Here is a 14259-nt window from a genome sequence, read left to right as displayed (position 1 = left end):
GTCAGATGCACTTTGTAGGAGCAATCTGGAATCATCAGGCCTCCCTAGACTAACGTTGTGTGGAGGCAGGAGTGCATCTGGGTCTGAGGAGGCAGGAGGCCAAGGACACCTCTGGAAGGAGAGTCTACCCGGGACACTTTCATTGTCAGGACGGGGCTCAAGTGATCCCAGGCTCACTTTCCATCCAGTCCACAGACTGAGAACTCGCAGAACCCTTCCCGAGTGCTGCTCTGACTTCAACCCCAGGGAGCAGCCCAGTGACAGGGCTGGGACACAACCCCCTTCGATCCAGCGCCTGCTCTGGCAGAAGATGAATTTCTCTGGTGAATGTGGTCTGGAGACCAGATTAAGCACGTAACAGTGGAAGACCAGAGAGCTGCTGGCAGCCCACAGCACCCAGCACTACAGAGAGGTCAGTCCACTCTGGAAAATGACAAGAGGAAACTCAAGAGGGGTTCACATCTTTGAGGGTGACTGTCTCAATCAATGGCCGCTGTAACTTCCTGACCACTGACCATGTGCCAGGCTCTGTACTGACAGGTTTGAGGTATAAATATCTTATTCATTTGGACAGAAAACCCAAGAGCCTGGTTACTGACAGTCCCATTTCATGGACAGAAAACCAAGGCTCTGCTATGCTGAGCAGCTTGTGTAAGACTGTATAGTCTCGAAGTGATGGAGGCAGACTTTGAATTCAGATCGGCTGGGTCCCAAATCTTGACCCACAGCATACCAGGCCCATGCTGATACTTCCTTCGTCCGCAGAGGTTGCGTGTTTCATGGGACGGCCTGGCCTGGTGATTCTGCCCCCTGTGGCACTCACTGCTCAGCTCTGAGGCAGCCTCCAAGGTGGGAAGCAGTGTGGCCTTGGTGGACTAACTAGGTGGCAGGTCAGCATTTTTATTTTCTGAAGGGTGTCCGCTCGCTGAAGCTATTGTGCTGTGCACACCAGCGGCACCAAAGCCTCCTCCCCTAAGGAGGGGGCGTCCTCCCCAGGCCCCCAATGGCAGGTGCATAAATGGGCAAAGGCCTAACTGAGCACACCGAGAGCCTGTCCAGGGCCACAGGCCTGACCCCTGGGCCTGCCTTCCTGTTCTGCTCTGCTTCCTTCCCAGCTGCTGCACCAAGATCCCTTGAACAGTCAGCTCCTCAACACCACGCAGGCGCTCCTGCCGGAGAACGGGGTGGCAACACTGCCCAGAGCCACACCAACTGAAGACTCTCCTTTGGAGGGTCCCCCCACCAAATCCTTACCGTTGTAGGAGAGGCGAGGTTTGCTCAGACACATTATAAAGTGCATTTCCATCTCATCAGAAGCCACAGACTTGGAACAAATGGGGCACTTGAAACCTGCAAGAGAGGAGAACAGTATGAAACACTTCCTCCAAGCCAAGCACACCCACAACCAACACAGAGGCCCCAAGACAGCTATGGCCAGGGGGTTCGGGGCCAACGTGGAGGATTACAATCTAGACAGACCCTAGACCTGATCCCTCCTTCGTTCATTCTGTTATTTTATCACAACCTCCCAACTCCCACTGTTCCGCCAGTGCTATCCCTGCCAGGCCCCTTGGCGAATCTTATCCCAAGGCCCCGGGCTGGTTTGAGTTTTATTTTCCTATAGACCCTTTCCCAAGGGGCTCTAGTGGACAGCAGGGATAGGCAGGGATGCAATCAAGGCAAACAAATCAGCAGTCTTGGGGTAACAAAGCGTTGAATAGCCCTCCTCCTCACAGCCCTCAAACCACTGGGCTGGGCACCTGTGGGAGGAAGCCTGACAGCAGTCAGGTCAGCATGTGCATCCTTCACCTGGCCGCCCCCGCCCCCCAAACCAGGTAGCTCCTCCGTCCCACCGGGCCTCCCCGTTGCTCAGGCAGTGTCCTCTGAGAGTGTGGAGCAGCAGGGTGGCCTTCTGGAGCACTCCCAGATGCCACGCGCGCCTTGGCCGTGTGCCACTAAGAGTAACAGCTGTTGCACAAGATCCGGCGAACACAGGGTGGTGTGACCCCGCCGTCCCACCACCATGGGAGTCTGGATTGCTCATACATCCGAGCAGTTCAGTCAGAACTGTACCAGTATTGGGAGATTTCCGCCGAGAATCTTCTGAGCTAAACTCGATTAAACGAACACAGTCCCTTGACTTATTTTTTTTAATAAACACCTTAAAGATAAACAATTTCCAATTTTCCCCCATTTTATTTTTGAAATTATTTTCAAATGATCAATTCTGCTCCATTCTACCAAAAGGATCTAATACCACTGGAAAGTTATTACTGATTTGTCCACATCAAATTTCACACATTGCAGCTTCTCCCTTTTGTGACCATAATTCCTACTTGTCCCCAAGCTTGGATTTCCTAGGTTCAATACAGCACATCTAAATCTTGTTGTGAAAATCTGACTCTCCTGTTAACTTTCCAAAGCATTCTATGCCCAGTTTCACTGGACGCTGGTAATATCTATCGGCAACACTTCCTATGAAACAGGTAAGAGGTGGAGGGCTCATATTGACTGTTAGCTGCTCCTGGACAGAGGAGGCGGTCACACTTTTCTTCCCAGGGCCTTGCTCACTCTATAGGGGAGCCCTGGACTTTGAGAGCTGCAGGTGTAGGGAAGCAAGCCAGCTCCTGTGTCCCCATGTAGGGCATAAGCACTTTGCCCAAAGTCTTCTCCAAAACCTCCTCTTTTCCGTGACAATGAACTATAGGACGAGACAGAAAATCCAGTGTCCAGTTAACTATGGACAAAGTGGACCTCAGACTTCGGGGCACAGTCCCTATTCCCCTGACCCCTTTCCTCAAAGATCATGGGCATCCTGTGTCTCAGCTAAAAAGTCTTGCAAGTGCTATCAATCCAAGGATCCTGGCCAAGCTTTGAGCAAGGGCTATACTTTCTGATCTCTAGGTGGGTTATGAATCCATTAATAACAAAACCAGAAGACTGACAAGAAACATGGTGGGCGGAGGGTCCATCCCCTGTTTTCTGGCAAAACCAGATCTCAGATGTGCCAGGCTGATGCTCTTCTAACCCAGGTCAGAAATCTACAGACCCAGTGTGACACATGTGGTGGACAGGAGAGTAAGGAACTTGAGTCTTGTACAATGAGGATGTCTTCACATCTACCCTAAGTCCCTCTGCAGCCTTGAATCTGCCCTCATGCCCATAAGCTAATATTAAGGAACATTCCACAGAACTACCAACCATTGGGACACTGTCTCTTTTTCTTCAGAGTTCTTCCACCTTTTTTCAGGCTCAAAAGACCAAGGTTTTATGACACCTCAAATGACTATAGGACATTTCTAGTTTCAACTTGTTACACGTAAGCACCCTGTCTGCAGGCTGAGGGCTCACAGCTGAGAGCACGTCAGGCTGGATGTGCCCTGGACCAGCTCCTCCAAAACCAGGCCCCGATACAGTCGCTGGGAAGTACTGACATGAACGGTTACTACTGAGAGGAGGCCTTATGCCCCGCATTACTTACTTTTCTGATAACCTAGAACAGGTTCATGGTTATCACTATAATAGTATCAATCACCCCCGCGTCCTAACATGACTCCTTGAATGCAGGACAGGGAGTCGAGTTATAGCTAAGGTACTGGGAAGTAGGCCACCCAACGAGAAGGTCTACAAGGAAACGTCATTGGACATTTATGTCCCAGAAAAACAAACCAAGGTGAGACTCCCAGGGTTAGGCCAGTGCCCTCATTGTAAAGAGAAAGAGGCCTTGAAGAAGACTCAGGCTCAAACACCTGAAGGGGCGGGGCTGAGGCGGGTCAGATTTCTTAGGCCACTGAAAGTCCTTTCTATCCAGGAAGAACCAGCCGACTACACGTGATAATTGTGATTTACAGTAAGAACTATGTATTTGGTCTTCGTCCCCTTCCTGGCACAGAGTTCCTAACACCCTGGGAATTTCCTAACATAATAAGACCAGTAGTATTTGGTCTTTTGTCACTGGTTCCCGAATAGCTCCAGAGCTGTAATGTGAAAGGAACATCTTGTTACTCATAACAAGTCCCTTTCAAAGGCACCAAAATTTATGTTAATGAGGTGACTCTGGGAAACTTCCTTGCTAAACTAAAGATGGAGGCTAGTTGCAAGGGGAACTAACCAGCTGATTAGAGGATCTGAACTTTTCGTCGCACCCTTCAACCCCTGGGGAGGGGAGGGGGCTAGAGATGGAGTTGGTCACCAATGGCCACTGATTCCATCAATTATGCTTGTGTAATGAAGCCTCCATAGACCCCCCCAGAGGATGGGGGTCAGACAGCTTCCAGGGCGGTGAATACATGAAGATTCAGGGGGGCTGGCACCCCAGGACAGGATATGGGGGCTCCATGCCTTGTCCCTATGTCTTGTCCTCTGCATCTCTTCCATCTGGCTGTTCCTGAGTTATATCCTTCTATAATAAAATGGTCAACAAGTAAGTAAAATGCTTCTCTGAGTCCTGTGAGTTGCTCTAGCAGATTAAACAAACTTGAGAGGGGATCATGGGAACATCTCACTAAGTGCAGCCAGGCAGAAGCAGAGGTGACAACCTGAACTTGTGACTGGTGTCTGAAATGGGGGGCAGTCTCAGGGGACGGAGCCCTTAACCTGTGCGGTCTGATGTTATCTCTGGGGAGACAGGGTTGAAACTGGGTTAACTGCACAGTGGTACCGGGAAAACACCTCAGAACAGGGTTTTAAGAAGAGGTGGGTCAGGAAACATTACATCGGGAGAGGAAGCAGCGCCGTGGTAGGAAGAGACCTACATTTTAGCAAAAGCAGGGTTAGTGCCACTTGTGAGACCTTCCTCTGGAATGGGGGGCAGGACTAAGGATGAAAAAAGAACTCACAGACTATTACGTGAGTAGGAAATGACAAGATGACTTGGGTTTTCCAGCTTCGAGATGTGGTTAAGTAATCTCCACTCCCTGGACCTCTGTGTTCTCATCGGAAAGAAAGAGGACTTGGCCTCTCTTGCAAGGATCGGATGAGGTCAGAAGACTGCAAGTGCCCGAGGAAGCAGCTACTCAAATGTATCATCAAGCCCGGCAGCACGGAATGAGGAAGGAGGAAGAGGAGGACTGGGGAAGGGTTTGGGGGGCCAGGAGACGGGGGTTGGGGATGGCGGAACAGCAGGGCACAGAGGCCATAGGTCACGCAGAGTGGGCCTGCAGAGCGGGTAGGGAGGGAGTGGCCACCTCTCCTTGTCCCACTGGCTCCCTGTGCACTTCTGGAGCATCACGCACGGCACTTTGCTAAACCCCATGTGGAACGAGGCTCCCCGTTCAGCCTGTGGCTCCCACTCTTGCAGCGGGTGACCGACAGCAGCTCGAGGGCACTGAGTGGTCCCTGTGAGCAGCCGCTGGGCTGTGTGTGTCTCCTCACTGACGGGGTGACGGAGGGGGTACTGCCGCGAGCTCGACCTCGCAGAGCTGGCACACAGCGCCCAGGAAGCCTCACCGCCTGGCGTGTGCCCTGCTTGCCGAGCTGGGCGACAGGAGGGCTGGTATAGGAGCATGGCGTGCTATGGCCACACGGATGCTGGGTATTATTAAATAATAACCTCAAATCCTCCACACTGTCCCAGCAGTTTCTTCTGAAGCACGTGGGCCTGGATAATCCCATACACGGAAGCAATCGGCCATTTTTTTTTCCTCCTGGGCATTGCTCACATGGAAGGACAGAGCTGTGCTCTCTACTTGGCGCCGAGCCTGTAACACTGGGGGTTAAAAGGCCGAGTTTGCAAATCACCTTTGAAACGGAAAATAAAAGACAAGAGGTAAGGGGGAATAACTGATGTCCCCACCTTCTTTCCTGGAAGGTCATCCTATGATTCAGACGGGTGCTACCACTCTACTGCCCCAACCTTTTCTTGTAAATGTCCAGTCACAATTTAGCATCAACAGCGCTATGGAATGATATATATTGTGATCCTTATGAGCTACCGGGAGGTTAAAGTATCTAGGAAATTTTGATACCATTTTGGAAAAAAGTTCGAGCCAAATTGAAATCAGCCCGTGGACAAAGACAAAGGCGCACGAAGTCGCCCAACTGATGAGATTGACTCCAATTTCAGGAGAGCCCTTCATCAGCCCTCAAGAAGTGTGTGCACGAGATACTTTCTTTTCCTTCATGAGAAAGCTACAGTAGAGTCTTTGGGACTCTGCTCCCTGCCTGCCCCTGAGACCTGACTGCCCACTGCACCCCGGGAGCTGGGAGGCAGGCAGCACGCGCACCCGGCCACTCTCCCTCTCCCGATCTTATTTTCTGTCAGAAGCAGCGCCCTGCACACGTTGGGTCTTTAATTTGAACAGAGTGAAGGACCGGCTTCACTCACCGCCCCCAGCTTGCTGGCCAAGTCTGAGTGCGGTTCCTCTCAGTCGTCATGTGCTCCCACCAGGCTGTGGCAGAGGCACGGAAGTTACACGGTTCCTAGCCCTTCTCTGCCAACCTCTCAAAATGAGGAAGGGACGAATGACAGGGCACCAAGGGGAATTTGTCTGTAACCTGCCGATTCTGCCCAGGATGGGCTCTGCCAAGCAGACGCTGCCACAGGATTCCTCTACCCCAGTTGAGAGGAGCCCTTCTGATGAGGACCTCACTTCTGCTCTTTCTCGTCATCAGAGCCGCTCAGAATTATACAGCCAGAACAGCCCACGAGTGTGTGATCAGCCAGAGCCCAGCTGCTTCCTGTCTTTCAACAGCAGATTGCGTAAACGGGGGAATCCTCAGCTGGGCTACAAACCAGAGCGCCTGGCAGAAGACAAACCTCCACTCGGCACCCAGTGCAGGGCCTGGACCCCTGTAGCCACAAGGGCAGCGTAAGCCCCCTGCTAGATGAACCCGCAGAGACCCCGGGGCGCACACACAGTCATGTATGGTCAGCCTCTGCCTGCACCCGGGTCCTTCCAGGACTGACAAGTCAACTGAGAAGGGACAGGAGCAACTGGCTCAGGTCACCACCCTCTCAGTCCTCCACAACATCCATCTTGTGATGTAAATCAGTTTTTCTCAGTTCCCAAAACTGCAACCTTCTCCTTTAAGACCTGATTTCTCGGGCTGGACGTGTGCTCCGCGTGTTGCCCCAGTTCCCTCCCTGACCCTCCCTCCTAGGCTGATGCGCTATTTTAACGCTGCCCCAGTTCTGCCTGTCTCTGGGATCACCTAAAGGGAGAAGAATCTGAAGAAGCAACCAGGGAAAAGGAAGCCAGGCCGTCCAGGCAGGGCCTTCTGTCTCGGGGAAGGGGGGCTGATGAACATTCCCCTAACCCCACCCTCAACACCTTGTCCCCACGGTTCAGTTCCTAGTTTCCAGCCTGGATCTTTCCTCTCACATCCTGTGGGGCTTGTCTGTGAAATGGGACTTGACCAAATGATTTGCTAAAATGGGATTAAAAAAAAAGATTTTATTTATTTATTTGAGAGAGAGAGAGAGAGAGAGACAGCGACAGACAGACAAAGAACATGCACAAGTAGGGGGAACATCAGAGGGCGGGGGAGAAGCGGACTCCCCCTGCAGGGCAGGGAGCCCAATAACTCGGGCTCTACCCCAGAACCCTGGGATCATGAACTGAGCTGAAGGCAGATGCTTAACTGACTAAGGCACCCGGGTGCCCCTGTAAAATGGGATTACAGGAAAAAGATCAAGGGGTAACATGGATTACTTTCTTTGACATTTCTAACTGCCGAAGAGACATGTCCCCAAGAGCAGAGGCTGCGGATATCACATTCTTCACACATACTTTCCCACACAACCTCTGAGACATAACTGGACACCAAGGCACAATTTATGAGTTGGTGAGGCATGCCTGCCTAAAGAACATTCTGGACTAGGAAAAGGCCCAGCAGTTCTGACTTGCTTCTTTTAACAACACCTCTCTTCTGGACTTGCCTTCCGCAGTTCCATTCCAGGGACTGAGGCTTACCTGTTGCCTCAGGAGCCAAGAGAATTCTCGTAAGTGGCTATTAGAGGACACAGCCACACTGACACCTAGAACCAGTTTAGAGTGTGTGTGTGTGTGTGTGTGTGTGTGTGTGTGTGTGTATTTGCGCACACACGCGCGTATGTATTTTAACATGTCTGTTGTGATGGTTAACTCTATGTGTCAACTTGGCTGCATCATGGGGTGCCCAAATATCTGCTTAAACATAATTTCTAGGTGTGTTTGTGAGGGTATTCCTGGATGAAATTAACATTTGAATTGGTAGACTCAATAAAGCTGACTGCCTACCCCCAGGTTGGCGGGCATCATCCAATCCACTGGAAATGCTGAACAGAATAAAAGATGGAGAAAAAGAGGCTCTGAGCTGTCTGCCTGGCTGATCTGGGACACTTGTCTTCTGTTGTCAGACCAGGATGTACAGTATTGGTTCTCCTGGTTCTCTGGCCTTCAGACTCAAACTGCAACTAACTCCAGAAAGCATTCCTGGATCTTGAGCTTGCAGATGACAGATCATGGAATTTCTTAGTTTCCGTAACTGCATGAGCCAATTCCTTACAATAAATCACTTTCTCTCTCTTTCTCTTTCTCCTTCCCCCCGACCATTGGCTCTGCTTCTCTGGAGAACCCCAATGCATCTATTTACTCAATTGCCAAACAGTAAAATTTAAAATACTGGCAACAGTGTAGAGCAACTAGAACTCTCACGGATTGTTGGCAGGAGCCACTTTGGGAAGCAGTCTGGGAGTTCTTTATACAACAAAACATATACGTGGCCTGACCTAAACAACTCCTCATTTACATAATTACCCAAAAGAAATGAAGACTTATGTCTACAAATAGATGTTTGTAAGAATTTGCATCACAGCTTTATTCATGACAAGCAAAAACTGGAAATAACTCAACTGTCCATCAACGGAACAGGTACACAAACTGTGGCTTGATGGAATACAATGGAACACCACTTGGCTATACAAAGAAAGTACTACTGATACATGCAACCACATGGACAGATATGAAAAATATGCTGAGGAAGGACACAAAAGAGCACATATTATGATTCCAGATGTATGAAGTTTTACAACAGGGGAAATTCTGTAGTAGAAAAAATCAGAACACTGCCCGTCTCTGGGAGGTAGCAGTTTGGGCAGAAATGAACTGAAAAGGGGATGAGAGCCCTTTTGGGGGTGATGAAATGTTCTATATCATGAAGAGGGTTTGGGTTACACATATGCATGTGTAAAAACTCAAAATTGAATTCAATGAATTCAAATTTCAATGAATGGACAGTTAAGATTTGAAATTTCATTGTTTTTGTATTTTACTTCAACCAGAAAAAAAATTAAGCAAATATTGAACTGTAGTTAATGATACACATGCTGAAGCATTTTAAAGCAACGTGTACTGATGTGCACTGAAATGTATCATAAAATGATGCCTAAGTGAAATTTCTTTCCATTTTCCTGTACGTTTGAAATTTTCATCATAAATCACCAAAAAAGTAGCAAGCAGTGAGGCTGTGTGTTTGTGTGTGTGTGCGCGCATGCATGCATGCACTAATTTAGCTACAGTGGTCAAGGAAGGCCCCTCCGATGGGGAGACAGGTGCCCAAGAACTTGGGTGGGTTAGGACAGTGATAGTCAATTTCACAAGCACAGTAAGTACCAGGAGTGGCAGGTGACAGTGGGGACATGCTCTCTTACAAATTTCAATCATAAATTGCAGGATTTTATGGTTTCAGGTCTTATACTAATGTCTTTAATCCATCCTGAGTTGATTTTTGTGTATGATGTAAGGGATCCAGTTTCATTCTTTTGCATGTGGATAACCAATTTTCCTAACACCACTGAACAGACTATCCTTTCCCCATTGTGTATTCTCTGTGCTTTGTAAAAAATTAATTGACCGTACACACATGGGTTTATTTTTGGCCTCTATTCTGTTCCACTGGTCTATGTATCTGTTTTTATGCCAATACCATACTGTTTTGATTACAATAGCTTAGCAACATAGTTTGAAATCAGGAAGTGTGATGCCTCTGGCTTTATTCTTCTTTCTCAAGAATGCTTTGGCTATTCAGGATTTTTTATGGCTTCATACACATTTTAGGATTGTTTTTCCTATTTTTTGTGAAAAATCCTACTGGAATTTTGATATGGATTGCACTGAATGTGAAGATCCCATTTTAACAACATACATTCTTTCAATTGATGAACACGGAGTATCTTTTTATTTGTCTTGTTCAGTTTGTTTCGTCAGTGCCTTAGAGCTTTCGGTGTACAAATCTTTTACTTCCTTGGTTAAATTTATTCCTAAGTACTTGTTCTTGATGCTATTGTAAATAGAATAGTTTTCTTAATTTCATTTTTGGATATGTCACTGACTACTGAATTTGTTTATTAGGTAAAACAACTTTTTGGTGGAGGCTTTAGGGTTTTCTATACAATTTTACATCATCTGATACTTTACTTTTTCTTTTCCAATTTGGATGACTTTTATTTCTTTTTCTTGCCTAATTACTCTGGCTAAGACTTCTAATACTATGCTGAATAAAAGTCTACCTGAGTATAGGATCGTTAAGTTGTTTTCCTTTTTTTCCTCAATGGTCTACGGATAAAAATTCTATCATATTCTGGCTTTTTGGTGTAGCAAATAGAAAATTTGAACCACCAGTGTGGTTCTTTTCCCCTTGTAAATAATATGTTCCTTTGGACGGAAAGCTTGAGAGATTTTTCCTTTCATCCTTAGGGTTCAGATATTTTACCAGGATATGCTTAGATGTGCCTTAGTCATTCCCCTTGTGGTAAGGCATGAGGGCTGTCCACCAAGTATTTCTAGTGTTCCTCCTTCTAGCTATATATTACAGTAGGATTGTACTTGCCTATCCCCTTCGAAGTTAAAGGTGAGGTTGTGATTTGCTATGGCTAGGGAAATGTGAGTAGGAGTAATCTAAGCACTGTCAAGCAGACTTTAAGCACTAACTCTGATTTACCTCAGCCCTGTGCTGCAGCCCACCACCTTAGGTTCCTAAATAACAATGAGCAGACCACTACTCCATGCACCTCTTCCCTCCACCCCCCCACCATAGCCATGACCTGTACTGGATACTGCAGTGTGGGGAAAAAATGAATTTGTTGAGTTTAAACTACTGAGTTTATTTGTTATTACATTATCGACCTAGTTCTAGCCTATCCTGACCAATACATTCTTCCTCTACATTCTTTTCCTTCCATTATTCCTATTACTTGTATGTCCAATGTCTTGTACATCTTCCAGGTATCTTATCATCTCCAATCTCCACCTTCATGCTGTGTCTTAGCATTTTCTCAGGAGCTCAGCCTTTCTAACTCCTGGGCCATGACTGCCTGCCCCACTGCTTGGCTCGAAGAGGGAAAGAGCTGGCACTGTAAGTCAAAAAGAGAAGACATGCATTCCAGCCACTATCTTCCCAGAATCCGCTCTGTCTGGATATTTATATTTTGCTTTTTAAATATACATCCTTCCTTGCATCAGCAACAATCCACATACTTATCATTTTCAATGTCTACGTATTCTATAGTGATAATATATTGTGCTTAGCTTTTTTCTTCTGTGGGTGTCTGAATTTCCAACTTTCACCTACTATAGAGATTCTCTCAGTAGTGATCTCCATTCTCTATTCCAAGCACGGTATATTATACCCCCAACGTGTTTTTGCTGTTTCTGGACTCTGGGCTGACTGGTTTGGAGGAAAGAAAATCCGATCAGAAGGAGGCTCTCCCTTGCACTAGCCAGGTGGCCTTGTGCAAGCTACTTAGCAATATTTGTATAGTGCCCAGTTTGTTTTAAAGTCCAACCAAAGATGGATGTATGAGTGTTCTGTGTGGAGAAAAAGACATGCGGAACGTGGGGTGGCCATTTTACTAGGCTGCGCTCAGTTCAGCTCAAACATACTGAGGCGAACTGTTAGATCTCCCTACTTCATTTCTTTGCCTGTTCTTCAGGCAAAGCAATGGAAAATGAGCTGACCACACATATTCTGTGGATCCGAAGATGCCATCAATTTAAAGAGACATCATTACAAACCTTTAAGAGAGGAAAAAAACCCCAAAACCCTGCTGCTAACTATAAGATGTGATTATAGGATACATCTTGATTTTTGAGTTGTTAAATCATAATCAAATTAGAATCAGTGAATATATGAGAAATACATATATGGATATTTAAAAATATGTATAGACCAATCCCAACGATATACCCGATACATTTATTTACTCCTGTTCGTTTACTACAAATGAGAACAGGCTCAGTGACGGTATCTACAGAGGGCACAGAGCAAAGACCTGCAGGGTGTGCACATGGATCCGTGCCTGATGACATCAGACCCAGGCGGGTGCTAGAGCGACTCTCAGCAGGGGGAGCCCAGCAGCAGCCAAGTGAAGAAGAGGAAAGGCATTTGGCAGAACAGGAGCTATGGCGACTAATCGGTTCTCTTTCTTTTGACACTACAACTCATTTCTTCCAGAGAGAGGCCCCAGGACTGTTTAAGAGGGAGTGTTGGGGACATGATGGTCTGATGACCCAAGACTGAGCAAGTATGAATATGGAAAAAGCAAAAGCCCAAGAGTGAGTGTGATCAAGGCCAGGGGAGATGAATGTCAAATATAACCCCTTGTCACCTGGCTAGCATCCTTAGGCAAGCTTAAGGACATCTAATCATGATTCAGCAAATGTGTATGTGGACTCCAGATGAACATCTGGCTTTCATTTTAGAGATGTCTTATTTGAAGGATGGACCATCTGTTACAAGAGTAATAGTATCTAAGGAGTCAAGCCAGAATTTCTTTAAATTCTTAGATTATTAGTGATCACCAAAAGCTAGGCAATGGGAGGTCTGGCCAGGAAATACCTAGTTCCTTAGCTGAATGCCATGCTTTCCTATCAACGGCTGCCCCACCTTTGTTCCAATCCCTAACACACCAAATGCCTCCAATGGCCCTTGGATCTAACACCCATAGCTACCGCTCAGGTGGGCTTTCCAGTGTTTAGGCAGCGCCAGAGAACACTCTTAGGAGTGGGCAAAAATCCTCTGCCTTTTCTTCACAGATTCAGTGGCAAAGAGTGGGGCCACAGGACCTCAAAAAAGACAAAGGAAACAATAAAATCTGGTCTCTAGGCAAAGAAGGGCAGTTAACACCTGAAGAGATTTGTGGACTGATAAGCAATAGAAGGGAGCCTCACTTCTCCCAGTCGCAGAGGCGGACACTGTCTGAGTAGGACACCAGCCAGGACTGGGCTTGGAACCACCCTGTTGCTGGCCTGTTTCGCTACTAAATATATTCTTTTTCAAATCCTGGGGCCTTGATTGATTTGTTTAAAAAAATCAACTTTTAATGAACTTTGCTTTTTTTTTTTTTTTTTAAAGTTTTTGGAGGTAGAATTGGAGGGAAAAAGAGTTATGGAAGGGAAAGAACAAAGAAGGAAAGTTTCACACAAAATCTAGAGAAAATCAATAGTTTATTTTTGAGCTCCTGAAGGCATCGTCTACCCCAGTGACCATATGGCTGATAGGAATTTCACTGACAAGAAGGAAAATACTTGAACATACTACTATACCACATTCAACCAGAATCTGACTCACCAGGCAAATGGACATGACACTCACATCTAAGTGACTGCTTATACTGAAAAACACCATTTGCCTGGCACTACTGATACTGACAACCCTGGCCTTCATGTCCCTGGAGGTCTGCTGGAAAGTTCCTCACAGCTCTCCATGTAATCTCGGGATGCAGCACACGTGCCACTGTATTCCTGTCCTAACAATGAGCAGCTCCGGCTTGGGCACTACTGCAGGCTGAGTGTGGCTATTTGGCAGAATGAATGCTGGCTGGCTTCTTGCCTGGGTCTAGACCTGGCCTCCGCCCAGCAGGGCACCCTCTGCTCAGCTGTACCTCCAACACCGAAGTAGATGGAAGCAGGAACTCAGAGGACACAGTCCTGTAGGCCACAACTGTGCTTTGAAATGGCATCTAAAGAGGAAGAGGCCAGAAGAATAGAATGGGGTTGTTTTTGAAAGCCTAACAGCAGTAGAACAATCAATCTTATCAAAGGGAACTCAAAGGGTAAGAGAAGGCCTTCATGCCTCAGTCCTTGCTTTTTTGTCATCCACGGCTGTGAGTACCACAGAGGAGATGGAAAGACCCTAGAGAGCTAGGAGGTACTGACCAACCGATGAGTTAAAAAAGGATTCCCCAGAGACCCTCCAGACACAAAGCACGAGCTAGAAGGATCGTCAATTCTAAGCTCCCTAAAATAGTGTATGACCCCTATCAAGACGCATAAAGTGTGC

General features: G+C 47.1%; 1 protein-coding gene across 3 annotated transcripts in view; it reads right to left on the bottom strand.

Annotated features, from left to right (window-relative positions):
- ZNRF1 (zinc and ring finger 1) overlaps nt 1-14259 on the bottom strand; it is a 98306-nt gene that overhangs the window by 12324 nt on the left and 71723 nt on the right. For all 3 annotated transcript variants that reach the window (XM_032323104.1, XM_032323106.1, XM_032323103.1), the window contains exon 2: nt 1255-1350. In XM_032323104.1, the coding sequence (XP_032178995.1) occupies nt 1255-1350 (96 nt within the window). The remainder of the gene's footprint in view (nt 1-1254; nt 1351-14259) is intronic.

Source organism: Mustela erminea, chromosome 19, assembly GCF_009829155.1.
Source record: "Mustela erminea isolate mMusErm1 chromosome 19, mMusErm1.Pri, whole genome shotgun sequence".
Lineage (NCBI taxonomy): Eukaryota > Metazoa > Chordata > Mammalia > Carnivora > Mustelidae > Mustela > Mustela erminea.
This window is presented reverse-complemented; position numbering and strand designations above follow the sequence as displayed.